Here is a 27,994-nt window from a genome sequence, read left to right as displayed (position 1 = left end):
TTCTCCAACTTGATTTTAATGTTGCTTTTCATGTTCATTCGTTAATTCCGCATTTGGTTCATTCAGACATTTTTTCCGGTCCCATGAAATCTGAATTAACGAGCTTTTACTGTATTATGTTGCTGTGAGTATTTTGTTGTTGCGCGATTTCATTATTGTGTTTTGACTGTACATTTGAAATCGGCATAAAGAAGTCCACAAGCACAAACCAAGTTTCATTGCTCTAGGGTGAATATATTAAAAAATTTTTTTCCGAGTAGCATCTCCCTTAACGTAGATTTTTTTATGTGTCAAGCACGGTGTAGCAAATGGCAAGCTGGGAATCTCAGGCATTACCTTTTTACCTTTTCACGATCATGTAGAAAAAACCTTCCCACCTGTGAGAAGCCTTGCATACCACGGTGACTGGTTGTCCCACAGAGCGAGGCCTCTTGTTGGAGAGGTGAATTGTACGGGCAGGTGCAGTACCAGCAGGTGGGGTGACAAAGTTTTCTTGTAATCCCGCTGCTTGCATCACCAAGCAGGGAACATGGCATAGCGTCAACCTCCCACAGCTCCCTGCGGTCCCGAGTGAGAAGCACCATGCAAAGGATTGCTTTGCAACTCCACTCCCGCTTTCCTGCATGAAAGCAAAAAGTCCGTTTTTCAGCAGCAGTCTTCATTGCTGCTGATACCCTAAGCTTTAAATGAGTTCTACGAAAAAGGGATCATCAGGCTCAGATACACATAGAAATGTATTAAATAAACTTCTTAAAGGGACACTAAAGAGAAATAATCAATTGGTTTAGATTTATAAATTGTACTTTCAGAACTATAATGTCATTAATTTCACCATCATATGTGTATTAATAGAGGAGAAAAAGTTCAAAGTTTTATTTTTAAATTTCACGCGTCGCTCAACAAAATTTCTTCAAACTTGGTATGTTAACTACATGGCCCCCTCAGAGGACAGCGTACTTTATTTTTACTGTTTAGGAACTACGTAGGGCCTTAATAGGCGCCATCAAAATATGTGATGTCACGGTGAATGGTGCGGGAACTTCAAGGTGGCATCGCCACCCACATTTTCTTTTTGCACGATTTCTCGCTTACTAAGCATCTCGCAGCAAGCGTGGTAATTTTGGTATTGTGAAAGAGTAGTTTACTAATGCAAGAAAAATCGTTTTGCTCTTCAGTGTCCCTTTAAACAGCGAAATGATCAGATCTAATATGTGAGGAAAGGCACCAGTAAAGAAGCAAGATACAACAGAACTGCGTGGAACGAGTAGAACCTACCACAAGACCTCACGTGCTTTCTCCCATGATACAGTAAAAACTCGTTAATTCGAAGGCCTCGGGACCGAGAAAAATATCCCAATTAAGCGGGATTCCCAATTATCCGAAACAACGCGAAATCAAAGAAATCAGCCAGAAAACGTGATGTACGGAAGTCACACCTTTATTGTGGCAAGTCAGCCCTACTTGGAGAAAAATTCCTCCATGCGTGACTGACGCGTTTGGTAGTTCCCAGCACTGAAAGTCATATTTTCCAGCCTGTCAATGAGGCGCAGCATCTCAGCCTCGCCGCCGTTGCACTCGACGAAGCTGCGCACAACACTCAAGGCATCGATGACATCCGCCAAAGGGGGTGCTCGGGAGGGCTCGTCATCGCTGTCAACATTAGAGGCCGAATCGGTCGATCTCGCAGCTATCTCGCTGTCGATGTCGGCATAACACGTCTGCACTGTGCACTCGACATTTGCGTACTCGGAGAATCCGATTGGAGTGCACTCCTCGTCCGCGTGCAAAGCCTCATATCGAGCGCAGAGAGTCTCCCCTTCTTCATCAAACGGGCAAGTGACAGCGGTGACAGCAAACTCAGCGGAGGTTGCCTCTTCTTTCACAAAACCGGCGTGCTCAAAACACCGTCGAATAACGGTGGCCTCCACCTGCCTCCATGCGTGAACAATGAGGCAAATACCACCGAGGAGGTCAATGTTATACTCCTTTCCGTTGTCATAGCAAAGGAGCATTCGCTTCAACAGATTGTAGCGATATATTTTCCTGGTATGGTGTATGACGCCCTGGTCCATCGGCTGCGATAGCGACGTCGTGTTCGGGGGTAGAAAGACCAGCCTGATTGCCTGCAGGTTCTGAATGTCGCCGTGAGCTGGGCAATTATCGACGACGAACAAAACGCTGCGCCCTGCGGCCGCAAACTTGCGGTCAAGGTGCCGCACGTATTCTTCAAAGAGTGCAGCCGTCATCCAAGCTTTCTTGTTGTTTTTATAGATCAGGTCATCCTTGGATGGCAGTCGTGCATTTTTGAAACAACGAGGCTTTTCTGTCTTCCCAATAACAAGCAGTGGCAGCTTGTGCTCACCGCACATGCTTGCACCAAACAAAACAGTGATTCTATCTTTGTTCTGTTTCCGCCCCTTAATGTCTGCCTCCTTCAAAGCGAACGTCTTCGTAGGCAACATTTTGTAGAACAGAGCAGCTTCATCAAGGTTGTAAACATCTGCTGCTTCGTACTTGGCGAGTAGTGGAGCCAAGGTGTGCTGCTTCCAGCCGTCGACAACAGACTGACCCGCGCTGCCACTCTCGCCACAAACAGTCACGAATGTCAGGTTGTTGCGCTCCTTAAATCGGCAAAACCATCCATTGCTGCATTTAAACTCAGAATGTCCAAGTTGCAGCCCAGCCAGCTGGTTGGCCTTCTCACGCAATATGGTCCCATTCACAGGAAGGTGTGCTGCGTTGGCTTTCTGCAGCCAGTCGATCAGAGCTGCTTCAACGTCGGCGTACGTAGGCGGGCGTACTCGTGTACGCTTTGACGAGTGCGTCTTGCTGTAAGCATCGAGAATTTTCTCCTTATTCTTGATGATGTTGCACAGCGTTGACAGAGGCACGTGGTGCTTTTCGGCGAGAGCCGTTTTCGACGCCGTCGACTTGCTGGCCTCTTCAATTAAGCACACCTTTTCGTGCAGGGACAAGCTCTTGTACTTCGGCATCTTCCTTCCAAGCACACCTCAATCAACTAATTCACAGGGAAGACATTCAAGCGGAGACAGGAGACAAATGGAGCAGTCGCACCGAATCGCACAATGCTCGCCAGCCGACATCCAAATGGCACAAAGACTCCACAAAACATTCACTTCGCTAGAGTGGCTAACATCGCTGTTGAGATGATGATGATCATGATCGCAACCGCACGCATCGCCGCCTGGCAATTGCTAAAACATGGCGTCTACGACGTATTTCCGGTAAAAAAAAACATGGCCTTCGAGATCCGTACATCAAAAAAAAAAAAAAAAATGCATGTTTTAGTTACAGCCTCCGAGATTCGCAACACCCTTTGCATATCTTGGAAGTCGCGGCCAAGTGTGCCAATTAACCGGGAAGTCGCAGACTGGCCGCAACAATTATCCGGTTAAAGTTACATGTAAAAATTTGGGACCGCGCAAATAATACAAATTATCCGGGATTCCCAATTAACCGAGTACAAATTACCGAGGTTTTACTGTATGTTGGCGTCGCGCCTAATGCCATCGCCCATACCATTCCGTCGTGCACAGTCGTGTCTTTCAGTTAATGCTAGTTCGGTTGGCTGGCGCATTAGGTGTTGCCGTTCCCGTCTCCACTGACTCTCTTTATTACACAGCAGCCATCATTGCCACGTGAGGGAACAATCTGCTGGTCTCCAAAAAGCTGGAGATAATCGATGGCAGCCGCATTTCCGACGGAGGCGAAAATGCTAGAGGCCCGTGTACTTATTTTAGGTGCACGTTAAAGAACCCCAGATGGCCAAAATTTCCAGAGCCCTCCACTACGGCGTCTCTCATAATCATATCGTGGTTTTGGGACGTTAAACACCAGCAATTACTATTACTGGAGATAATCGACAGGGTTGAACATGAAGAGTTACAGTTAGTACTTCGGAAAGTTAAAAACTCTTTAGAAAGGGTGAAATAAGGAAAGCACTTTTTCTCAGTCATTCAAATGAGAACTTTGAAACTTTTGTTATAAGAAAGCTACAACCATAAGATGACACTTGTTGCACTCCTTGGCCTGTGTAGAATCCAATCCCAATTAGTTCAGCAGGATCTGTGCAGCCAGCTTAAATAAATGTAATTCATTTTTTTAAATTAATGGCATGGTCTCCATAAAAACCGAGTTCATATATGATACAGTCGAACCTCGATATATCGAACGGCACGGCGATCGCGAAATAGTTCGATATATCCAGAATTCGATATAAAAAATCACGTAAAACATGCATCAAGAACTTGTGGAAAACAACCAACGAACCACTCGTGGTGCAGTAATTACTCACTTGAAGATTCAAACAAAGTATTTATTGTGTTGGCTTAAAATACTGAAAAAGAGTAGCCTGCTTTTTGTTGGCAATGGCGTGTTTGACGACTGCGTCCTCAACATAGTCCAGGCGATCCACAAGTGAAAGGCCGGTGCATTCAATCGCGCTGCAGTGGCGGCGCGCAAGGGCCAAAGCGGCTACGACCTCAGCTGATGTCGGGAGCGGGGCACCATCAGCGCTTGCGGGATCCACCTCGGCAGAGTCTTCATTCGGCTGCTCAGCGGTAGCTTCGGCGACGATCTCCACATCCGTTAGCTCCGCCGTTGTACCAGTGCTGTCGTCACCTCCAACGAAGTCTTCGATGCACATGCTTTGCGGCTCCGCACCAACAAAGCTCTCCAGCTTGCTCCACGTTTCGGCGAGCTCGCTTTCTTCATCTGCGCATGCCAACCCAGCTTCCTCGGATTCTTCCACTGATGCTTCGACAGTGCGTCCACCGAAGCCCGCATGCCGAAAGCAGTTGGCTATCGTCGACTGCTTGACATTTTTCCACGACGCCTTGAGCATTTGGATGGCGCCCAAAAGATCGATCTTCAGATCTTGGCCCATCCGGAGTCTTACAAGCAAAATGTCGATCAGCCGACGCTTGTAGATAGACTTAAATGTGCGAATAATGCCCTGGTCCAACGGTTGGAGCTTCGAAGTGGTGTTGGGGGGCAGAAATACCATTCGATGTTGCTCAGCTGGGCATCGGTGTGGTGTGCCGTGCAGTTATCGACGATAAGGCATACCTTCCGTCCCTGACGCACCAGGTCCGAATCCCACGCCTTCAGCCACTTGAGGAAAATATCCCTCGTCATCCACGACTTCTTATTCCAGGCATAAGTCACCGGAATATTGGGGCAGTTTCGCATGCACCTCGGGGTTTTAAATTTGCCAATTACAAGTGGCCGCAGCTTCGTGCTCCCACCCATATTGGCAGCCAATAGGACCGTCACACGGGCCTTGCCTTGCTTGCCCCCGTGGCACTTGTCCCCGCGAGTGTCCAGCGTTTTCCGTGGAAGCATTTGCCAGAACAGGCCCGTCTCGTCAGCATTAAAGATTTGGCTTGGCTCATACTTGGCGAGAACTTTGGGCCACTCATGATCAAGCCACTTCTGAATTTCTTCATCATTGGCGTCCTCACTCTCTCCCGACACAGTCTTCCCGACAATGTTGAAACGAGTCTTAAAACGTTGTAGCCAACCGCTACTCGCACTGAAATTCTCGACGCCGAGAATAAATGCAAAGTTCTTTGCCTTCTGTTGCAACATCAGCCCCGATACAGGAATATTTCGGGCCCTTGCGTCCATGAACCACTTGTGGAGAGACTTCTCAACATCTTCAAAAGCAGCTTTGCGTACACGCCGCGCGCCCGAGTGCTGACTCTTCTCGGCCTTGGCCTTTATGTCGGCTTTGTTTTTGAGCAGAGTACTCAATGTGCTCCTTGGTATGCCTAACCCGTCCGCGACGCTCGACTTCTTCTCACCATTCTCAATGCGCTGGATTGCTTCCAGTTTTGCTGCAAAAGTCAGGGTCGTCCGTTTCTTCGCGTCTGCAGCCATCGCTACACACACCACAACGCGCGGCAGGCCTAACACACGAGCACAACAACGACCGATGCGACGGATGCCTGGCGATACTATCAAGGAGGAGCTGGTGCAACAAGTGCAGTGCGTCGTTGCTGCAAGGCTGCGGCGTGCGTATGCCGCTACGTTCAAGTGGCGCACTCGGCGCCATCGATGTGTGCAGCAGTCGTAAACGCCCGCCACGCTACCGCTATTTTCGAGAGTTGCGGGAAAGCTCGCCGCCTGTCAACGGAGCGCGGGCGGTTTGGGGTGGCCGAGTTCGATATATCCATTATACGTCAAACTTCGTTCGAAATAAAAAATTAAAAATGCATGCAATTTCCCACGTGATATAGGAACTGTTCGATATAGGCAATAATTCGATATGTCCGTGTTCGATATATCGAGGTTTGACTGTATAAAAATACATAACCACTGAAGTTTTTGTCATCGTAGCTTAAAGGGACACTAAAGGCAAATAACAATTTATGTTAGAGTGAAAGCCCAATGTATGAAAACTTCTAAAACGGCAATATTATGAACAGCAGTGCCCTACTTACCGAGAAATTAAGCTAAATGTATCACATGACGAGCGCCACGAGTGGAACATTTTCGAAGTGATCCCGATGACGTAGGGAAGTCGGCCTACAATAAATCACTAGTAATCAAACTAGCAGCAGTAAAAAAAGAACATTCCGAGCATCAAAAGACGTAATAAAATGCTGTTTGTTCGTTTCCGCTTGATTCATGGAAAACAAAACCTCCGTGGCGTTGCCATGGGGAACGGCGCGCGTGGTTCAAAGGTTCCGTTTTCGCCGAGCTGTGCCTCGCCCGTCTCAGCGGTAGTTTCGGGATCGCGTACTGCCGTGCGTGTTTTGCGCGCTCGTGAAGGTCGCTCTGACAGAAAGTTCGACAAAATGCCGCATGCGTGTGATATTGCCGGATGCCCGAATGGTGCACAACGCCAGTGCTGCAGCAAGGAAACCGGTGTGTCTTTTCACTGGATGCCGCGGAATGAACCCTTACGCTCGAAGTGGCTTAGTGTCATGCCATTGTGCCAGTGTGCTAAACAGTCAAAACCTCTGCGTGTGTGCTCGCTGCACTTTCGTACTGAGGATTACGAGACCAACCGCAACTTGGTGACGGCTTTGAATGTGCCCATCCGAGCAAGTCTTTGCCGCAGCGCCGTTGTTGCTACTGTGGGTCCCGCTACTTCCGCTCGGCTGCTACTAGTGTCGGCGGCCGCGCAGTAAAAGCGGGCAACGTTGGGCATGGCAGCAGTGACGTATGAGAGTCGTATTTTCAGGCGGGAGATTTGAAGCGCGCTAACGCGATGCGGACCACTAAAAACGTGATTTTATTTCAAAATAAGCACTTCCTTGGCACAAAAGCAGCGCTACGAGGTTTCTGGACCACTATTTCAACAATCAACGTCGACTTAATATTTGCCTTTAGTGTCCCTTTAAATAATGTAACACTTTAATAACCACTTCTCTCCTAAAGTCAATTCAAGATGCACATTCTGCAGAAGGCTTCTATCCTTCAGTAAAACTGGTGCAGGACAAATCCAGCCTGCGCCAGGTACTTGCATAGCTTAGCCAGACTGCAGTGCACGAGCTTGCATTCCAGCGGCTTCATGCAAGTGTGGCGGCCACCATGGGTTGTGGCCTCATGCAAGCATGACACACATCTGAGCCAGAATTAGAAGCCAACATGCTCTATAGAAACGAGGAAAAGAAAATAAAATGCTCAAGGCAATGATGACAACTTTCTGCCACAACCTTGCCAGAACGAAAGAAAGCATTTGCCTTGTACAGTCGGCCAAATACTTAACTATCGTGCGCGAGCGCAGACTTTTTTGTGCACCAGCGCCGTACGATGGAGCCAAGTTGCAAACGGGGCGAGAGTAAACGCATGCCCACGAAGCGCGCTCAGCTGGGCCCATCGTCTCCTTATCTGTTCCTTCGCGGGAACCGTCACCCTGCATTAACTCAGTTCAGACGAACAGACAGCGCGTCTTGCTCGTATCTTACATTCCGAAGATCAGCAAGCGACCGAGAAAATGAAATCTGCAGATGTCACACGCCCGCGCGCATGAGATAAGCTGAAAAATGTGGATCGTTCATTTGTTATCTGGCCACGCACGTCTTTCCAGTCCAGCCGTGATCTGGCGACACAAATGCTTTATTTCTCTTTTTTTTTGCACTTACTCTCGCCCTGTTTGCAACTTGGCTCCATCGTACGGCGCTGGTGCACAAAAAAGTCAGCGCTCGCGCACGATAGCTAAGTATTTGGACGACTGTACATTACCTATTTGCAACTACACTCAAACCTCATTATAACAAAGTTGCATCTGACACGAAAATAAGTTTGTTATATCCGAAAATTCGTTATAAATGTATATTTGTAGCACTGTATCTATGACAAGACTATTCTTCATTTACTTCGTTATAACCGATAATTCGTTATATCGAGGTTTCAGTGTATGCTTATACTGGATGGATTCAAAAAATTTTCCTGGCAGGAGTATTGTGAGGCAATATAATTTGATAATGAGGACATGCTACGATTACAGTCAAACCTCTTTGTAACAAAGTCGCATCTGCCATGAAAATGACTTCGTTATATCCAGAAATTCGTTATAGACATATAAAGTCGATCCCGGGTATATCGAACTCGGATATATCGAATTATTGGCTATATCGAACAGCTGAGAAATCCCCTTGAATTTCCCATGCAAAAGTATGGGGTTGGTGTGCACGTATATCGAACTCCCGCACAGCGAAACATTCGCTATATCGAACGCTGCCCCACGCCGAAGCACAGAAAGTGCATTTTTCCTAACAACTATTGATCATTTTTCGGCCGCGTTCTTGTAAGTTCCAATCCCTCGTCGCACGCAGGTGACGAAATTGCGTTGCTCTAGTTCGTTGCGCAGCGCTTGTCAGTTCACCAGTATATTTGACGCGCGGTCCGCAGGTTTTAATGCATGGGCTAGTGTTTTTCAAAGAGGCTGATTGCCGAGGGTACCAAAATGAGAATTCGAAGTGACTTGGCAGCCTTGTTGTAACGTTTGCATTCCCTTCCTTGTCTCTTCGCGCACGATGGCATGCGGGCCCGCAAAGCATGGCCTTCGAGATCCACAACCCCGTGACGTATTTTTAGTGTTTTCGGTTTTAAAATGCCAATCTCAGAGGCTACGCTTTTTTTCACATTTCTCGCCAAAGTAGCGGCTGCCGTCTGCAAAGCCACAAGTGCCATCGGTATCACCAACATGTCGACGGTGGAGAAATGTTTCTTCGTGCAGCGTTGTCTCTTGCAGAATGTGTACTTCGCGCTTTGTTCCGCTCGTAGCGATGAAAATGATGACCGGTGCTTGGAACGACGTCAAGTAAAGCACCGTCGCGCACTGTTTCCTCACGGGCCTTGGTGCCAGGCGACGACTTCGGGCGCGTCATGACCGCCGACTACGGCGTACGGTGCGTCAGTGAATTTTGCGACTTCGCATTTCCGGGCGCCGTATCGGACGGGAGCACAGCGAGTGACTTCATCGGTGCAGATAACGACGTAGCTGTTTCTTACTGCATCGATGCCGAGATCATAGCTGACGTTGCCGGTGCTGCGGAAATGGACCCGTGCAGTTTGAAGATGCCAGCCGCCGTTGCCACCGCTAAACCCTCTACCGCACTCAGAGCTCGCATCAGCGTTCAGCGTCGATCACCGCTGTTGTGGCGTAAGGTGCTGAATTTACTTATTTGGAAAGCTTCAATAATATTGACGATGACTTGATGAATTCACGGCGCGCAAGAAGCAAGACAAGTTGATGGACTTTTTTCATGCGAAATAAAGTGCGCTAACTTGCAAAAGAAGTTCTCGCCTTGTTCTTTAGCATATGTGAGCGAATCGTCATGTTCGCGCTTTTTACGATTTCAGAAAACTGTGTCGAGGCTTGCAGTCCTTTAATTAAAGCCTTACGCATATTTCGTATTTCGAATTATCGATATATCGAACTACACTCAAACCTCATTATAACAAAGTCGCATCTGCCACGAAAATAACTTCGTTATATCCGAAAATTCGTTATAGATGTTTATTTGTAACACTGTAGCTATTACAAGACTATTCTTCATTTACTTCGTTATAAGCGATAATTCGTTATATCCGTGTTCGTTATAACGAGGTTTGGCTGTATTTCGCGGTCCCCTTCGAGTTCGATATATCCGGGATCGACTGTATTAATAAAACTATCTATTACAAGACCATTCTTCATTTACTTCGTTATAACCGTTAATTCGTTATATCCGGGTTCGTTATATCGAGGTTTGAGTGTACTTATAAAGGCAGTCGAAGGCCCCTTTAACATCAAGGTTTCTAACCATGGTTTATTTACACAGCCCAATGTAGCCAACTATGCAAGAATTTTCAGTGTTCCACATAACGAAGCAAAGACTACCGCAACAGCAGTACTGAATGCAAAGGTAGGTTGCACGACACCTGGTGGTGCTGCATTGTTTGTATTGGATAAATATGGTTGCTGAAACACAGTAGATGAAGGTAGCTGCCAAGTAGGCTTTTTTACCATGTCTGTTTAACATTTCATGGAAAGGTCGTTTCAGAGTCCCTACCCGATGCAAAGAGGTCAACGACATTTCATTATCATTGTCACAATGCCAAAAGATCCATGAGCGAAGCAGGAAAAGCAAAAAAGTAGAGCTGTGCGAATAGCAAAATTTTGGGTGCGAAGCGAATTCGAATAATAAAGATTGAGTGCGAATCGAATCGAATAATTTCGAATTATTTTCGAATATTTCTCAAACATTTTTCGAATAATTCGAAGTGAAATTACAGAAAAAGTTACAGAGAATCCCTAAGTATGTTCTTGTGAGATAGCAACATGAAAGTGTTTCTTTTCGCTAGGTTGATGAAGCGCTGGTGGGTCATATTTCATAGTTGTCTTACTTATCAAGAATGAGGCAATGTAGAGGCCGAATTGTATTTATGTACATGATTTGGTGCAACCAAAGTGTTGCCAACAACACTTTACACGTGATAGACAGAGATGCCATTTCCTCAGCCTCTCCTTCTCTTTCAACTTCTGTGGAAGGCCAAATGATGTGGCAGACAAGGGTGTGCTCCCTTCAAGTCCGGAGTTCCAAATCTGCCTCGTAGACGTCGATATATAAGAACATCTGAAATTTTGGATGCTAAAAAGCTTCGGCGTCCGATTTTTCGGACTTCCTGCCCAAATTTCAGGTCCAAAACAGCATTAATTGAGTCCCCAACTCTCCCACATCTTTCATCTCCATATTGGAACCAGCGTTTTCTTGAGTTAATGCATTTGCGACCGTAGCGGAGCTTGAAAGGCAGCTTTGCCGCAATACGGGCGTGTGATGAGGTGAAGCATATTGAAAATCTAGGGACCACTTCCAAACGGACGTTGACTGTCTCTTGGCTAAGTTCAACCGTAACGGACCTTGAAAGGCAGCTTTGCCGCAATACGGGGGTGTGAGGAGGTGAAGCATATTGAAAATCTAGGGACCACTTCCAATCGGACGTTGACTGTCTCTTGCCTAAGTTCGACCATAACGGACCTTGAAAGGCAGCTTTGCCGCAATACGGGGGTGTGATGAGGTGAAGCATATTAAAAATCTAGGGACCACTTCCAATTGGACTTTGTCTCTTAACTTCGACCGTAACGGAGCTTGAAAGGCAGCTTTGCCGCAATACGAGAGTGTAATGAGGTGAAGCATATTGAAAATCTGAAGGGGTCACTTTCAACCGGACGTTGACTGCATTTGTCTTTGGGAAGTTCGAATAGTTCGAATAGTAAAATTTCAGTGCGAATCGAATCGAATAGCAAACACTATTCGAAAAATATTCGAAATTTCGAATATTCGCACACCCCTACAAAAAAGGTAAGCAATCCACAGCCCTCCTTCTCAAGCTGCTCTGCAATTCAAGAACGGTAACTGCACTTCTTCATTCAGCAACACTGTTATCCAAGCAAGGAGCAATGACCAAGCCAAACTGGAAGTTACAAGCAACTAAGATCCTTTACACAAGGAGTAAGACATACTAAATGCATTACTCAGTTGCCTTAGCACTGCAAGCATAGGAGGTAACATCTCCTTGAGGCAAAGTAATTTAGGATTACATAGCATGTTATGCCATTTATATGCTTTTTCTTATCCTGTGTGCTTGCATATACATCTGCTTGGCACAATTAAACTCGTGTTCAGAGTAGTGCAGTGCCAGAAGTTTTTTATCTGTTAACTATCATGGTGCTTAGCTGGATTGCCCATATCAGATGCAGAAACTTCATTTATATCATTGTGGCAGATAAACTGCTAGGAAAAGCTCTCTCTTTTTTTTTTAACTAATCTTCAGGGGATTTAGCACTCGAGCCTTAGAAAAACTGGCACACATTGCACCCAACTTCACAACAACAGCGCTTTGAATGAAACATTAGTACAACCAGCGCACCTTGCTCGTCATCACAGCAGCACTTGGTACCAGAAGCTTGAAGAAGGTCAGCCCCTGTATTCGAGCGACTTCTCGTCATCGCAGCAACCATGATTAAACCAAGACCTCATCAAGGTCGGTGCATTCAGCTCAAGCCCTCGCAAGCCTCAAGCTCAGATGCTGCACAATGGCACACCTGCAAACAAAGGCAGCTGGCATTTTCAGACCACCAGCAGTCTTAATCAGCAGTCGTACACACTGAAATCTCATTAAACGGAAAGGGAATGGGAAAATATGCTCCATTAAAAAGAAGTACCATTTACTGGGAGCCGTACCAGGGCGCAGAATTCAAGTACGAAACCAACTGCATTAGAGGCAGTCGTTCCATTTAAGCAGTAATTCCTTGTAAGCAATTTCCATTTACATATTAGGTGGGCTTGACTGTAATAATTGCTGTGGTTTTACAGGCCAGAACCACAGTACGATTATGAGACATGTTGTAGTGGATGGCTTCAGATAATTTGATAACGTGGGATTTTTTTAATGCGCGATCACATCACACAGTACACAGGCCTCTGGAATTTCACCTACATTGAAATGCCACTGCCACGGCGAGGACAGAATACCGGTATTTCAAGTCGGCAGCTGAGCACCATAACTGCTGTACTACCGCAGCTGCTAAAATAATAAGCGAGAAAGCTAAAGACATCCTCGTGAAACTGTTTCATGAGGAAAAGTTGCAGTATAAAGAAGGCCTTATTTGCTAAGTCCTTTGGCCCCCCCCCAAATCATAAGCAAGAATAAACGTCTGAGAACACTCGTTGATCATTGCACCGGAAATGAATGTGAATGAATAAAAAACTTCATACCAGTGCTGTGTTCCCCAGGTGAATAATGTTACTATCACAAAAAAATAACTATCGTATTTACTTGTATAATGATCACACTAAAAAAAAACAGACAGGTTCAGGGGCGCGGTCATTAAGTGAGGTAAAAAAAAAATTTTTGATAGAAGTGGAAGAATTCAGAAAAAGTTGCAGGTTGAAGTTTTTACAATGGCTGACCTGACTACTCTAACCAAAACATCAAGTTTTAACAAGGCCCACTTTTATATTAGATGGGCACATTTGCTATGCATTGCACGAATCCCAGAAAAGCCAGAACTTATGTGAGGGAGCACAGGAAATGCGAAAGAAAAAAAAAGGAAACCACATGTTTTGGCATCTGCAATGCCTAATTTGGGCTGGGCCATAATGATTTAGCTGAAAACACACTGTTCCAGAAAAAGTAATTTAGTGAGTGCAGACAACGAGATCCGAAGTGCTGAGAAGTATGCATAAGGTCGCAGAAATCCTCACAAAAGTTCTTGCACCTTGTGTACTGTGGTGGCGTCATATTTTGCGATGACTGCTGCTTGACGCATTCATGAAGCAACATGCAACAATGGAGAAGGGGAATGAAATATATTTAAGAATTTTTGAAAGCTAAAGGTAGAGCAAACTTTATCTCAAACTCCTAACAACACCAGCCCACATCGGAGGCATACAATTAACCCCTTGAGGGTTTTCGCCGTACATGTACGGCAGAAGCTTCCTGGTACCAAAGGGTTTTCGTCGTACATGTACGGCATAGCGTTTATTTTTAAAACGCGCGCCTTTTTCAATCATTTCTCTTGCTTGGCTTGTGCTGCCACACTTCGGGAATACGTGGAATTTTTTTCACGCGCCGATGTCTCTCCGTTGTATTTTTTTCGTGCTTCGCAAAATGGCGCGCCGGCTATCGCTTGCCCATCCGAGCGCGTTCGCGGTGCAGCTGGTTTAAAGTGCGCGCCTTTTTCGATCCTTTCTCTTGCTTTGCATGTGCTGCCATGCTTCGGGAATACGCAGAATTTTTTTCATGCGCCGATGTCTCTCCGTTGTTACTTTTTTTATGCTTCGCAAATCGGCGCACCGCGCGCCGGCTATCGGTTGCGCAACCGAGCACGCCCGCTGCGCAGTTGGTTTCAAACGCGCGCCTTCTTCGATCATTTCTCTTGCTTGGAATGTGCTGCCACGCTTTGGGAATACGTGGAATTTTTTTAATGCGCCGATGTCTCTCCGTCTTTTTTTTGTGCTTTCCAAAGAGGCGCTGCAGCTATCAGTTGAACGCGCGCACGCGGTCCGATTGGTTTCGGTTTCGTCCTTCATGTGGTTTTCGCTTGTAGCGCCCACAAAGCTGATGGCTGTTTGATTTCTAATCCCTCAAAGCATGACCGCTTGTTACTCTCTCGTTTATTGCTCCCCAGGGCGTGATTACATCTGTTTCCGTGCGGCGCTAAATTACACAAACGACGCCGCCGTGTTGCATTTCCTGTTTTGGGGCCTCGGAAAAACTAACTACGTCTTGTTGGCGATAAGACGAAGGATTACTGTAGTTTCTTTCACTCGTTTTGCTTTCCGAACGGGCGCACAATCATAGAGTTTTCTTCCGTGCGCTCACTGACGCAGTTCGCTTACGCTAAGGAAGCGCGCCGGTTGCTCTGCTGCCGATGAGTCGAGCAGCGATTTTTCCGATGCGGACTATTCTCCAAGTGCCAAATCAGAATCTGATTCATTGGATTTCAGTTTGTCACACGAGGATATTTTGACGAGTTCAGACTCCGATGACAATCAAGTAGCGACATCTGAAAAGCGTGCGTGGCGAGCCATGGATGCTTCAAAGACTATCACACGCTGAAGAGTTTTTAGTGTTAGAGCACGAACATTTTTAACCGGGAATGTACTATGGTACGCTTATTTTTGTGTGTCTGTGAGCTATATTTAATAGAATGCATAATTTTTATTTATAAAAAACAAGTTTTTTTTAGGATTTTGCCTGATTTTACTACGAATAAACTATGTGTATGTAACAACAAAAATGATTTTTTTGTCACTTTACGGTCACGAAAAAAAATTCCAGACAATTTTTTTCTTAAACAGAATCGTCTGAAGAATTTATTTCAACAATAAAAAAATTACACATTTTTGGACTGGATTTCGCGAAAAAATTCGACCCTCTAAGGGTTAATAAAGAGTTCGTTAGTGATCAAAACGTTAAAGTAAATGTAAAACACAACGAGACCTCAGCAAGACATTCTAGTACTAGCTCGACGAGGTAGTGCATCATAAAATCTGTTGCTAGTGCTCAACCACTCATAATTTAAAAAAGAAAGCACTGCGCTGCATTATGACATCACACAAATTGCTAGCTACGTACTTTTGTTTCATTCTTAGAAAAAAATTGGCTGTGTAGCGTATCTGCGTACATCACTGCAAATGTCGTCGAAAGAGGGCCGTACTACAGGAGTCCTCCTCCTCTATGTTGAACCGCCGCATCTGGCTCATAGCGTCGCATGTTGAGCGCAGCCTAAGAAACACTAGCATTTTGAGTGCAGCCTAAGAAACATTAGGGTCTTTAGAATTACTTATCTATGTATTTTCTAGTAAAGGAACACACCACCCAATACGTATTGATGTTGCGCCTCAGATATGCGTAATATTTGCTTTTTGATCGACAATGTTCACAAGTATGAACAGCGATACCAGTTCAAGATGGCTGGGCGTTCAGCAAGTGGTTAAACTATGGCCGAGTGGCTGAATCGGGTGACAGACAAACAGACAGACCAAAATTTCTGCATTTTAAGTTCCCCAAGGAAGACTATCGTCTTTAAAAATACCTTTCAGACTTCAGCCCATAGGTGGTGCACAAATATACATTCCGGCAACTATTTCCTCCGACTCTCTGAGTGACGGCCACCAATGTCAAAGTCTACGGATTCCGGGCACTGTGAGTGCCGGATTCATCGGTGGGAGCCGGAAACAGGTTATGTTAAGACACAATCGCTTCCCAACTACACAGATGGTCAAAAAGCTTGGTCACCCGTGCACTCCCATTTCACTTGTTTCTTCAATTTGTAGGGCTTTGCTCGACTGTGAAAAATCCCTTTAACTACAAGTGTCAGAAAATGCTGCAGCTTTGTGATGTCACAAGCTTGCTCTCTGGCCAAGCTTTCCCATTTTATGCACATTTCAAGCAATAAACCAAAGCACCCCTTGTTGAGCAGTAAATGGCAGTGACAAAGTATGTGACATAATTCTCTTTGCTTGAGGGCAAGTGATTTGGATTGCGCTAGGGCTATGCAGACTAAAAGTTACTTGAATTAAGCATATTTTGGCACAAAACCAGTACTGTGAGGTTTCTGAAAAGGTATTTCAACAATGTATTTAACAAAATACTTTAACAATGCGAGTAAGCACGGCTAAGCATGAAGACACAGGTTCAATTCCTGGCCCCAATGGCAGCCTTTAAATGGGGTGAAATATAACAACACCTGTTCATTTAATTATAGGTGCCCGTTAAATATTCTCCAAATACACTCAAAACTAATTCAGAGTCCCAAAATACAGTGCGCCTCATAATCACATCCTGGTCTTGGCAAGTAAAACTACGGAACTATAAACACTGCAACTATGATCTGTACTAGGTAGCCACCCCAATAAATACCGATGCGCCTACTGCAACTTGCAAAAAAAAAAAAAATTGCACAGCTGTCCCAAACCTTGTCAAGTTGTTGGGCGTGGGTAACTTGAGTTGATGCCGTGGCCCCGTCCGTAGCCGACAGCAGGACTGAGAGCTCACCCACAGGCGAGCATTCCGTCTGGCACGACTGAAACACAAAAAAAAAGAGAGAGAGAGATTGTTTTCACCGAACAGGATAACTAAAAACTACGTAGTCGCATGTCACCAGCAGACAGAAAAATAACTGAAGCTGGCCTGCAGCCAGTTTAGTTTTAAGGGGGCTTCATGACACTGTTTGATGATGATGAGAATGTTTTCTGGAGAAACAGTCAAGTGTGGCCAAAGAGTACCATTTCAATGTGCCGATAAGTTACTGCCGACCAATGGATTGCAATAGATAAGTGAGGGGTGCCTGTTGAGGAGCCTAAAGATCAATCCCTCTAGTACAAGCATGCAAAGTGTATATTATTCATTAAAATTATGATGGTGGTATGTTGAGGTGAACTATGTACAGATGATGACAGAAGGAAAATGGAAGAATATGTAAGTAGCTCCAATGCGACACCTGGGCCCTAGAGCACAAGGGCTGGAAGGCATGTGCATCAGATAAAAGTGCCAAAGCAGAAGCCTCTAACAAGAGGCTGTGCTCCGATTTGTTTAGAAACGCCAAATAAAGACACGAGCTCGGCTTGTAGCAACAACAAGAAGTCTTTTATTAGCGTCCACCTCTCAACTATATACCTGATTCCAGGTGGCACTCGCTAGAGTCACTGTATATGCTACCTTTAGGTAGCAGAGTTGCGCATAGGTCCAGCTAGCAACCACAGCTATGCGGTGAAGTCGCACTTCGTTTTTGCAGGCGACACGCCTACTGTGACGCCGGTTAACCTGTCTGGCGTGTCGAAGACCGGCGATAAACATTGGCTGTCGATGGCTAGTGTTAATGCAGTTCGCTGCAGCGGCGGCGTCGAGAAATAAAAAAAATTGGCCCAAGCGGCAGCTTCTCCGCAATGCATGGTTGCTAGCGGCGTTGGAAGACAGATGCGCAACTCTGCAACCTAAAGGTAGCATATACAGTAACTCTAGCACTCGCATGCTGTCAGCGCCATCCTTTAGCTGTTATTCAAAGCACATATAGCATCCACTACACCTTCCCTCCCGGAATAGTTACAGGTTCAACCTGCACGGTGGTTTCATAGAACGACCACAACGCGTACGCTTAGGTTCACCACACTGAGGCACACTTGCTTGCGCAGGTAGACAGCACTTCAGGCGAGGGAGGCATCACCACAGGCTGCACAGGTGATGCGCATGAAGAATTTGGTGATGATGCTTCTGGTGTTGATGTCAAGACTTTGACATCAATCCATTGGGATGGGTGTAGTGTCCACTGACTCAGGCATTGGACGCAAACTTTTGCGAGCAAGAAGTTTCCCATGAAAGTCACGCCTCGGAAGGTGAGACCTCTGTGTTCACCAGCCGGGTCAATGGGACCACCTCTGGGTCCAATCTACGCCGGCTGTTGCCAGCGCTAGTGGGAGCCAACGGTCTAGCCCAAGAGACCACAGAGGTTTGCCCACCCTTGTACCTGGTGGTGGCCCTGCTCGTTCACCTCACCTAGCACAGGCTGCTGCCAAGAGGTTTTGTGGTGCTGACAACCCTAGAGTAGACAGGCTTGGTAGCTAGTTGAGTGGAGCAGACCTAACTACATCACCCAAGGGGGGCTGAAGCCACAACCAAGAACTTGCAGCGTCCGGGCTGGGCAGGTGGCAGTCAACACTGTGATGCCACGTCAGTATAAAGTGTGCTGTGAAAAGGTGAGCACCATTTACGTGCTTTCTTGAAAGAAATATTTTCTTTCATCTTTAGAGCGATTACATCTTTTTCTTTTTTCAAGTTAGGACAACAGTGAGGAAGGCTGCATGGTCACCATTGCAGTTCACACAATGAAGTGTGCTCACACAGGTGTTTAAGGGGTGTCCTTGAACTATAGACCTTGTACATGTTGAACACGGCAGCTATGCAAGCCGTGGCCAAATCTGACGTTAGAATTATTCCCTGTGGTTAGGGATATACAGATGGACAGTTAATTTGATGCATCCTGCTTTGATGGTTTCAGGCAAAATGCTAGATGAAAGTTAGTATTAGATCCTTAGTGGGGAGTTCCTTGTTTCACATCTTATGATGATTCATTTTACATTGGTTGCATTTTGATCTTTGCACTGTTCATTGATGTTGCGAGACAGTTTGTACATGTTTTTTTCTTGGGAGTGGGGGGGGAGGGTGATCTCAAGAAGAAGGTCTCCACCAGCCATCTTAGTTATTTTATAGCCGGACCCTAAGGCTTTGCACAAAGATTTAGCTGCACTGAATGAAGAGATTGATTTGGCTGGTTTTTTTCAGTCTTCTCACTGTGTACAACTTGGAATTTAGGGCAGGTTTGTTTAGGTCAGTTAAAACACATGAGCATTTGTTAGTGCCTACCCTCTTATGATGGCCTACCCTCTTATGTTAGTGCCTACCCTCTTATGATGATCAAGTACATGGGGGAAAGACAGGTGTTCCGATAGCACTTTGGTTTAGCATTTCAGCAGGAATGTCGGCCACCTATCACAGCGATAGCACTTTGGTTTAGCATTTCAGCAGGAATGTCGGCCACCTATCACAGAGTTTAACTAGAGGATGGTGCAGCACTTGCGTATAAGGCTGCAGGTGCCACCCGTACAGTGCCACTATAACCTAATATAATATGCCCAAGGGAGGGCATACACGCAACGTTAACCCAAGCCACCTATTGAAATGAGCAAGCAAGAGAAGAAAATATATGACAGGCCAGGAATGAGGAAAGAAAGATTGGAGAGGTGGAAAGGAAAGGCAACAGAAGATTTCCCCACAGTGGGTCAGCCCAAGGGTGCTGCTGTCTACGTGAAGCCCAGACCAAAGGGATGATCTGTCTCTAGCAGGTGGCTTTAAAGGGCCAACCACCCAGCTTAGCTTCAAATCCCAGGATCCCATTTTTCCTAGACAAGGCTCAGCCACACAAAGCTACGTGTGGGAGAGGGTCAAAACCTCCACCATTAGCTCGGGTCTGTGGCAACGCTTCTCACGAAATACCTGCAGAAGCAGACTCCCCTACGGGATCACGACAATCACCATGACAGTGGTGTTTGTGATTAAATATGTGTACTTACAACATCAAATGCTGCTGGACCAAGAACTTGCATCAGTGTACAACTTGAAGTCTCCAGGTCAACTGGCTCTGTTTTTATGGAAACCCCTGCCTGTTCTGGAAGAGCAGGGGGACAAGTGTAGAGGTGTGCAGTGTCTAGACACTGATGCATTTCAAGACCTTCGTTGCCAGAGTCTGCCAGCGTGCGCTCTGTTGCGGCTTCCTTACTCTCCGACAGCCCAAAACACTGTTGGTCTACCAAATGTTTCTGTCGCCTGCACCAAAAAAAAAAACGGCAGCATTGTTCAAATGTCAAATAACCTGAGCCATGCCGCGTAAATTTAAACTGTGCTCCTCATAAACTTAAACGTGAACATTTGACAGAAATCAGTGTCATTAGGAAGATGGTGTAGCAAGGACAGCATTGAAGAAACAGAACTAAAGCAATGGCATGTACAGGAGTCACCCGAAAACATCAACCATTTGACAAGGGCACTGCCAAGCGTTTATTTCGATAGCCTTTGCCACTCCTCAAGAAGCAAATGCAACAGCCTCCACTGACCAAAAAAAGGAGCCAGCTGTGTGTTTATATACATACAGTGCTCCATCTGGTGCCTCCTAGTCACCCCTTTGGAAAGGATGGGTTGGTCTCGAAACGTCAGGCTTTACTCTTCAGTAACAATTTCTCCTTAATGTTTCTGGTTGGTGTTTTTCATTTCAAACCAAGACTCTGCTGCTCCTGATATTGCTTCATAAAACGGTCTTGCCCGTGCTCTCCTCTACACTTGGCTCATATAGGCGTAATGCCATCAGTGTTTTTGTGCCTTTCTCACCCTTTCACAGTCACCAGGTTTGCTGAATTGTTCTGGTACACAGGGGGGAAGATGGTCGGGATGTACGACGGATGCAGACTTAAATCGCTCTTGCAGTTGCCGACAAAATGGTCACTGCAAATGCGCGAAGTCTGGTTAGGCTCCCAAGGTGTGTTATCAGGGCTGCAAAGACAAAAAAAGCATGTGTGCTTGTATCATATATACATATATATATATATACATGCAGAGTGCCCCAGCTAACTCTAGCCCAGAGTTTAAAAATTATGCCAACACAACCAAATGCATGTTGCTGACTACTGCATGGAGTAAGTCACACTATTTTTTGTGTTCTGCTTAATTAGGCAAGAAGATTAGCCTCCAAATTAACTAAGCTGGGCAGAAAACTCCAAATAGAGTAGATTGGTTTGAAAAACATCCAATTAGACAGTTCCTAACTTAGTATTTATTAAAGGAATACTGACACCATTTTTCCGAAGAGGAGTTTACTCTTCCATACAAATCTTCTGTATACAAAGATGGCTCTGAGCAAATGTGAAGCTGAGCAAATGCTGATATTTCATTTTGATATTAAAGTCAACTTACCCATGGCGCACCTACTGACATTGACACTAGCTTGACGTCAGGGTACAGTACCACCGTAAAATCCCAGGCTAACGTTTCTGATCACGAGTAAACCTTTGTGGTAGCTGAAGTATAGTCAACACTCACCTAGCGAATGCTGCACAAAGATGGCTGCAACAAGTACATAATAAACACTGGTGCTCGGTATGCACTCGTTCAAGGCATCGTCATTTGAGGAGAGAAATGGCAAGGTGTCCACTCTCCTGAAGCCTGGTAACCAACACGCTGTGTGCTGGTGTGCTCATGCATACGCTAGCACACAGTGCTTCAGGAACGCAACAAGCAGAGTTCATAGATTGAGCTGTGAACATGTGAAGGCATTCCGCTTCCTGCTGGCATGTCTCTCGTTGCACCAAAACACTCAATTGCGCGACATTTGTCTGTCAACTTCGTTGGCTTTCTGTGGCACTTAATGCAGCAGTTTTCTTAGTTGGTGCCATCGCACTCGAAGCAGTAGGCAGCGAAGAAACACCGTTAGTCGATGAAGATGCACTACGCTGCAGATACACGCTAACACGATGCGAAAGAGAAAGCACGTGACAGCGCCATCGCCAAACTGAATCGCCGCATTGCACCGACCATAAGTTTCCTACAATATTGCACCCACAGCCTCTGCTGCGTTGAGACTACCGAAGCGCTCCCTGTCGGCACTCGTTAGCATCCTAAGGCAGTACTTCACTTCACCGCTCCTAGATGGCGACACTGTCCCCACCAACCAAGAGTGCTGTGAGAGGGAGAAAGTGCGAGAGATATGAGGCATGATTGTGAAGCTTCATACATGTGCATCAGTAGCGCAGTGGGTAGGGTGCCCAGCACCTATCGTCACAGATCAAGAGGTCATGGGTTCGCCTTCCAGATCATTTGAATCAACGAAACTTTTTAACACGAAAGTGTTTTATGCCAGGGTTCACCAAGACTTCAATGACATATTTCCGTCATGGAAATGACGTTGAAAAAATGCACACCATCATGTGGCAAATAAAAACTTAAAGTTCCATCAGCAGGAGTCGAACCCACGACCTCTCGGTTGCCGACAACAGATGCAGGGCATGCTATCCACTGCACCACCGTCACACACTCTGGAGGCTTTACAAACGCGGCTTTTATATCTCACACTTTCCTCTCACAGTGCTCTTGGTTGTCGAGCTGGTGTCAGGATAGCTAGGTGGGCTAGTTGATATCACATTAGAATATAAAACTTTGAGCGCAAACAAACTTCTTCGTACTGCGTCGTTTATTTGCGCTCAAAGTTTTATATCATAATGGGGTGGTGTCACCGTCTGGGAGTGGTAAAGTGAAGTAATGCATCATGACCGTGTCCTTCGCGATTAGCTCCTGCAACGCGTCATTGCTACGCATCCGTCCCATTCAGCGCGTTTTCAATAGCAGAAGTGCAATTTTGTCAATGCCTTAACACACCGCAAGGTGGCAACTTAGCCCAAGCCTCGGCCTCGCTCATAGCATCCATCCATATTAAAAACAGCTCTGCGACGTGCGCCTGCCTCTGTAACCCCGCATTCCCCCCTTACGCTCGCCCTGAGGAAAATCGTGGCTGGGCTAGAGGGGAGACACTACGTGCCTTGCGTTTCTCTCTAGTCCGGCCGTGGTATTCTGTTTACTCTTTAAAGTGCCGCAGAATGGCAACGAAATGGACCTTAGTTGACGCTCTTCTGGCTGTCACACCGCTTTCTCCGACTACGCTCTCACCATTAACTACTACAGCTACCACGAAGGTTTGTCTAATCGTTGATCATGGACGTTAGTCGTCGGGATGGAGTCGTGCCACCAAGCATCAACTTGGGTGCATCCACGTTAAACAGTGCTATAGCTGCCAAACACCAATATACATTGAGCAAGCTCTCTTATATCAATGTACAGTAAACATTCAACTGTAAGGACACGTTTTACTTATGTGTTATAACGATTCCCATGACGAAAGGATCAACCATTTTTTCTTCTAGTTTTCCTGTAAAGCCTGTTCGTGTTCATTTTACCGACGTCACTTCCGTGATCGAAAGGACGTCGGTCAAGCTGTGGTGGATCCTGGCATATAAAACTTTTATCTTAAAATACGATGAGACATGCCCGCTTGTGCACCCTAATTGCAGTGCTTCCTAGTGTTCCACATACAAATGATATGCTTCCATCGCGGAAGTTCGTGAAAGTTATCAGCAGATGCAGTGGTTATTGCTTGTGCTTCCGCAAGCAACAGGTGCATCATCGCACAGCTACCACAATCATCACCAAATGTTTTGCAAGCCGATTCACAACTTTCTAATAGAGATTTCTTTTGCCCAGTCTCATTACTTTAGGGCAGTTAATTAATCTTGCCTAATTAAGCTACTACGCAGAACACAAAATACCGTGCGATCACTCCATGCAATAGTATGAAACATCCATTTATTCGCATCGTCATATTTTTAAACTCTGGCTAGTTACCCAGGGCACCCTGTACATATATCTAAAATAAGGCACACATTGTACACCAAAACTATTGTAAAGGGGTTGATGAGGTGAATGGTATGTCACTAAATGTGATGCGTACAAGTCTTCACTCTTATTTTATATAGAATGTGTAATCTCTTTCAGTGTTTATGCACTGCACAGGTCAAAATGTCAATGTAATATTGTTCACACACTACGCTGTTGACAAGCTATGGAAAAATGCTGACACCAGTTGAGACGGATGAATGTCCAGTGCGCTGTTTTGACGCAGCAATATCGCAAAGACCAAAGCAATGTTTGATTCTTCTCGGAGGAATAGCAGCCAGGAAAGGCGTATGATTAACACATAATTAAGGTTTCTATGTATATATATCCCAAGGAGTGGCACAGACCCATTTGGGGGGGGTGGGAGGGGAGGAGGTATCGGCCAGGAATTGGCATGAGACGAAGTTGGCAATATACAAGAATTTTCAAGGAACTTATTGAATGTGATGAGCTATTCCACAAAGAGGTACATGTACATTAATGGTCATCATCATCACCAGCCTGACTGCGCCCACTGCAGGGCAGGGGCCACTCCCATGTTTCGCCAAAGAACCCGGTCTTCTGCTTGCCACGTTATCCCTGTAAACTCAATAATCTCATCTGCCCACCTAACTTTCTGCCTCCCCCTCACGCACTTGCCTTCTCTTGAAATCCATTAAAGGCACCTTGACACCCAATTTTCAATCATAGTCTGTGTTATGCGGCTCAATCTTTGCGCATTACAAAACACGCTGGCAAAATTTTAGTGCATTTGGTCAAGCCCTTAACTTAAAATTGAATATTTTAATAAACACGCAACTGGCCTGAGAGTCAGACATTAGCGCACTCACGAACTGTCACGTAACGTGCTTGCTATGGAAGTGTCTGCATTCCGGTCGAGGATTTCGTTCTGTGGTAAGCTGCAAGTGCAATTGAACTATTTAAGCTTTCTGAAGCAAAGCAGTGAAATTGAACGATTTGCTGAAACCTTGGTAGAAGACGGCGGCTCCACTCCATGCAGCACATGGCGTCACACACGCCAAAGCAAAATGGCAGTCGCCGGCAACTTCCAGGGCTTATTTTGCACCAAAATATTGCTTTACAGTCCATTCTTCATATACGCATAGGCACAATAGCCCCTCTACTTCTATTTTTCACTGAAAACCCCGAATTGTTGGGTGGCCGTGTCATGGCCCCTTAATGGTACTTGAAGCTATTTTATACACATGAAATGTTTTGCATCGGGATTTAGTGTTTGATTGTGCATAAGAGTGGCACAACATCTGAATTCAATATACAGTGCTTATGTCACTTGAACTGACATCGCCGTTATGTGTCAGATAAACATTTCACCAAGTCCACGAAAAATGAAACATATTTATTTCCATGCTTTGGCTTAATAAAGGTAGACGAGACCAACTAAGCAACATACCGCCACTGACACTAGGTGGATAGGGCTACAGCGACATTGAATCCTTGCCCAGCACTTCATTTCTCCACTCTGTATGAAGATCTAATTGCACTCTTACACATTTGTAACCTGGGATTGCTGGTAGGTGTGGATTAAGATGTCTGCGAGGAGGATTTTCATTCAAGGGCTTGATATGACAAGAGGCAATGAAGACACATTGCATAATTAGGTTACTTATTCCAACATGAGCACAAGTCCTTACATATACAGTATACACACTACAGTCACTGTAATATATGTTTTCCCACTGTTCCCCCTTGCTTTCTCACACTCTTTCGCTAATAAACTTTTTGATCTCTCACTCTCTTCCCTTTGCTCAAGAAAAGGCCTGTTCACAATGCAGCAACACAACAGATTAAAAGCGCTGAATTCTTCACGCACCAGCGGCATAATGTAATGCTTGTGCCTCGTCATAACAAAGGCAATGTCACGCACGTTTGCAACGCAGAGCAACGAGGTATCCCCAAATGAGCAAGGATGTTCACGTGGATGGTGCTGCTGTAAAAGACAACATTGCGCTTTTCGTGCACGAGAGCTTTAAGGATGAAAATGTGATGCTAGACTTGTGCCCAAAAATAAACACGTGCTTTACTGAAACCCAAACAAAACAAGGCCGACCGCAGATAAAATGTCGATGAGGCTTGCCCTGTCTAGCGACGCGACTGAACGTTCTTCGATTTGCTTTTAGGCGTTTGCAGGTCTGCGCATGGGCCCCACTCAACCGTGAAAACGCGACACCAATGACTTGTATGTACAGGGCACGCTGAAAGAAATACACGCCACTCACTTGACTCTACGGACGGCCGCTTTCCACGCTTTCCGCCTTTCAGCTTCGTACCATTTGCCAGGAAATCTGTAGAATTTCACGGGAGGGTACCGGTCTTTCGTATTTTCGAGACTGTTATGACACTGAACCACACAGCAGTACTGCGTACCAGCTTTGTGGGCTGGCTGACTCGCCGGATTCGCTTTTTCCATCGCGTACACAGCGTACACACAACTCAACACGCATGCAACGCATGTGCGGATGTCACAAAACGCGCGTATGCGACCCTTGACGTTCGCGTCTGTCCGCTAGGGGAGCGACTGGCGCTTGTGATGATATCAGCAATCTCATTGATTCCAGCAGACTTAGAGGCATGCTTAGAGGAACGCAAGGATAGCGCTGTTTCACTGCAACAGCGCGGGCGAAGAAAAAAGCGCAAGCATGCGGAAACGCTTCAGCCATTTGAGTTTCGTTAATCCAAAGCAAAGTGATCCGTGGTCTCAAAATGAAGTGATGAAGTCTCTTGGCAAAAAGTCCATTCAGTCCGCAGAGCCAGTTCAGCGCTTGAAAGAAAGCAAGATATGCAGCGGCCGTAGCGACAGTGCTCCCTGTTTAGTGCCCGAAAGCACCAACGGCACCAAAGCAAGAATGAAATAAAAGAAGAAAAACAAATGCATAGTCCTACCAGTTAACGTCGATCCAATCCAAGTAGAACTGGAATCCAAGCTAATCCATTAATGGCGCTGCCCTCTCGGTAAACAATCGCGTTTCCCAAAGCTGTATTCTTCTGTTTCGCGCGTTAATATTTGTGAACTCGCGTAACTGGGCGCGATTTAGTTTCTGAGTGCGTAGACATGGCCCACATCACGATGAACCAGTATCTTCAGCAGGTAGGTATATTCGCGCGGCATTCGAAATGTGGCAGCGTGCAGTTTGTGCGGTTGTGCGTCTGAATGCAAAGCGCGAGTGTGACACTCTGCTGCTCGCAGGTCGACGAAGCTTTGCAGCAGGGAAGGGGCAAGAAGGCTGCGGTAAGTGTTCCTATGGCGCCAGCTTCGTGAAGTGAGCGTGTAGCGTTAGTTTCGGCAACTGCTTCTTCGTTCCGTGCACACAGGAATTGGAGTCACTGTAAGGTCTGGGTTGGTAGTCGTGCTAAAGCAGCGAACTGCTGCGATTTTTAGATGCGAAGTATCTTAAGGCGGAGCTCAATCCGGTGGTGGTGGTGGTGGTGTGCGGCGTGACCACCCTTACTGCGCATGCGCATACCCTCTCCACACACATCCTCTCCACGTTCCCTCTCCCCTTCACCTCCCCCTTCCCCTCTCCCATCCCCCTCTCCCCTCCTCCTCTCCACTTTCCCTCTCCCCCCTTTCCACTCTTATTCTGAAACGCGGGCTCGACATGCCGAAATTCTCTCCTGCGCAGCGATGCGATGAGCTCGAGCGCATGCGCGTCCCCTCCCCTTCTCACTCCTCTCCTACGCTGCCCCCCTCTCGCCCGCCTGTCGACGGCGTTCCCCGCTCGCCCTGTGAGAACTAACGGCCAGGCTAGATGGAAGATACGACGCGCGTAGCGTCCCTCTTCGCGTTCCACGACGCGAGGTCGGTAGCATGCCCAACGAACGCCAACGGAACGCTATCGTGCAAGTGCTCCGGCTTCGCATCGCCTCATGGTCCCCTTTAGCGGGAGATGGTGTGATTTTTTCAGTCGTCATTATTGTGCGAGGAGGGGTGAACCTGCTCGCGGCGGTAGCTAGCGGCTGA

The 27,994-nt window shown here is 46.2% G+C and overlaps 2 protein-coding genes across 4 annotated transcripts in view; one reads left to right on the top strand and one right to left on the bottom strand.

The window, feature by feature from the left end:
* LOC119386753 (uncharacterized) lies at positions 1-26,567 on the bottom strand. 3 transcript variants are annotated; one of them, XM_037654032.2, is made up of 6 exons: positions 26,253-26,567; positions 20,905-21,066; positions 20,094-20,346; positions 16,943-17,050; positions 12,388-12,578; positions 2-619 (listed from the first exon to the last, which is right to left on the bottom strand). In XM_037654032.2, exons 1-5 carry the CDS (start codon positions 26,441-26,443, stop codon positions 12,540-12,542), a joined length of 753 nt encoding a protein of 250 aa, XP_037509960.1. In that variant the 5' UTR covers positions 26,444-26,567; the 3' UTR covers positions 2-619; positions 12,388-12,539. The 3 variants fall into 3 exon arrangements, with proteins under 3 accessions (XP_037509963.1, XP_037509960.1, XP_037509959.1); XM_037654031.2 differs by having other exon boundaries at positions 477-619; positions 12,388-12,562; positions 26,253-26,564; XM_037654035.2 differs by lacking the exon at positions 16,943-17,050 and having other exon boundaries at positions 1-619; positions 12,388-12,562; positions 26,253-26,566.
* Positions 26,568-26,944: 377 nt separating this feature from the next.
* Positions 26,945-27,994, top strand: part of LOC119386752 (PCI domain-containing protein 2) — a 33,105-nt gene continuing 32,055 nt past the window's right edge. Inside the window, exons 1-2 of the mRNA XM_049413234.1 lie at positions 26,945-27,121; positions 27,221-27,262. Coding sequence (XP_049269191.1) covers positions 27,086-27,121; positions 27,221-27,262 — 78 coding nt within the window. The 5' untranslated portion in view covers positions 26,945-27,085. The remainder of the gene's footprint in view (positions 27,122-27,220; positions 27,263-27,994) is intronic.

This window comes from Rhipicephalus sanguineus, chromosome 3 (assembly GCF_013339695.2).
Source record: "Rhipicephalus sanguineus isolate Rsan-2018 chromosome 3, BIME_Rsan_1.4, whole genome shotgun sequence".
Classification (NCBI taxonomy): Eukaryota; Metazoa; Arthropoda; class Arachnida; order Ixodida; family Ixodidae; genus Rhipicephalus; species Rhipicephalus sanguineus.
This window is presented reverse-complemented; position numbering and strand designations above follow the sequence as displayed.

What these genes read in the sequence shown, in the direction of transcription:
- LOC119386753 (XM_037654031.2), bottom strand. Translation starts at nt 26,443, where the DNA reads ATGGAAAAAGCGAATCCGGCGAGTCAGCCAGCCCACAAAGCTGGTACG. An exon ending in GCGGCCGTCCGTAGAGTCAA is followed by an intron (nt 21,067 to 26,252) that starts GTGAGTGGCGTG and finishes TTGTCTTTGCAG; the next exon opens with CCCTGATAACACACCTTGGG. An exon ending in GTCCAGCAGCATTTGATGTT is followed by an intron (nt 17,051 to 20,093) that starts GTAAGTACACAT and finishes TTTGTGTTTCAG; the next exon opens with TCGTGCCAGACGGAATGCTC.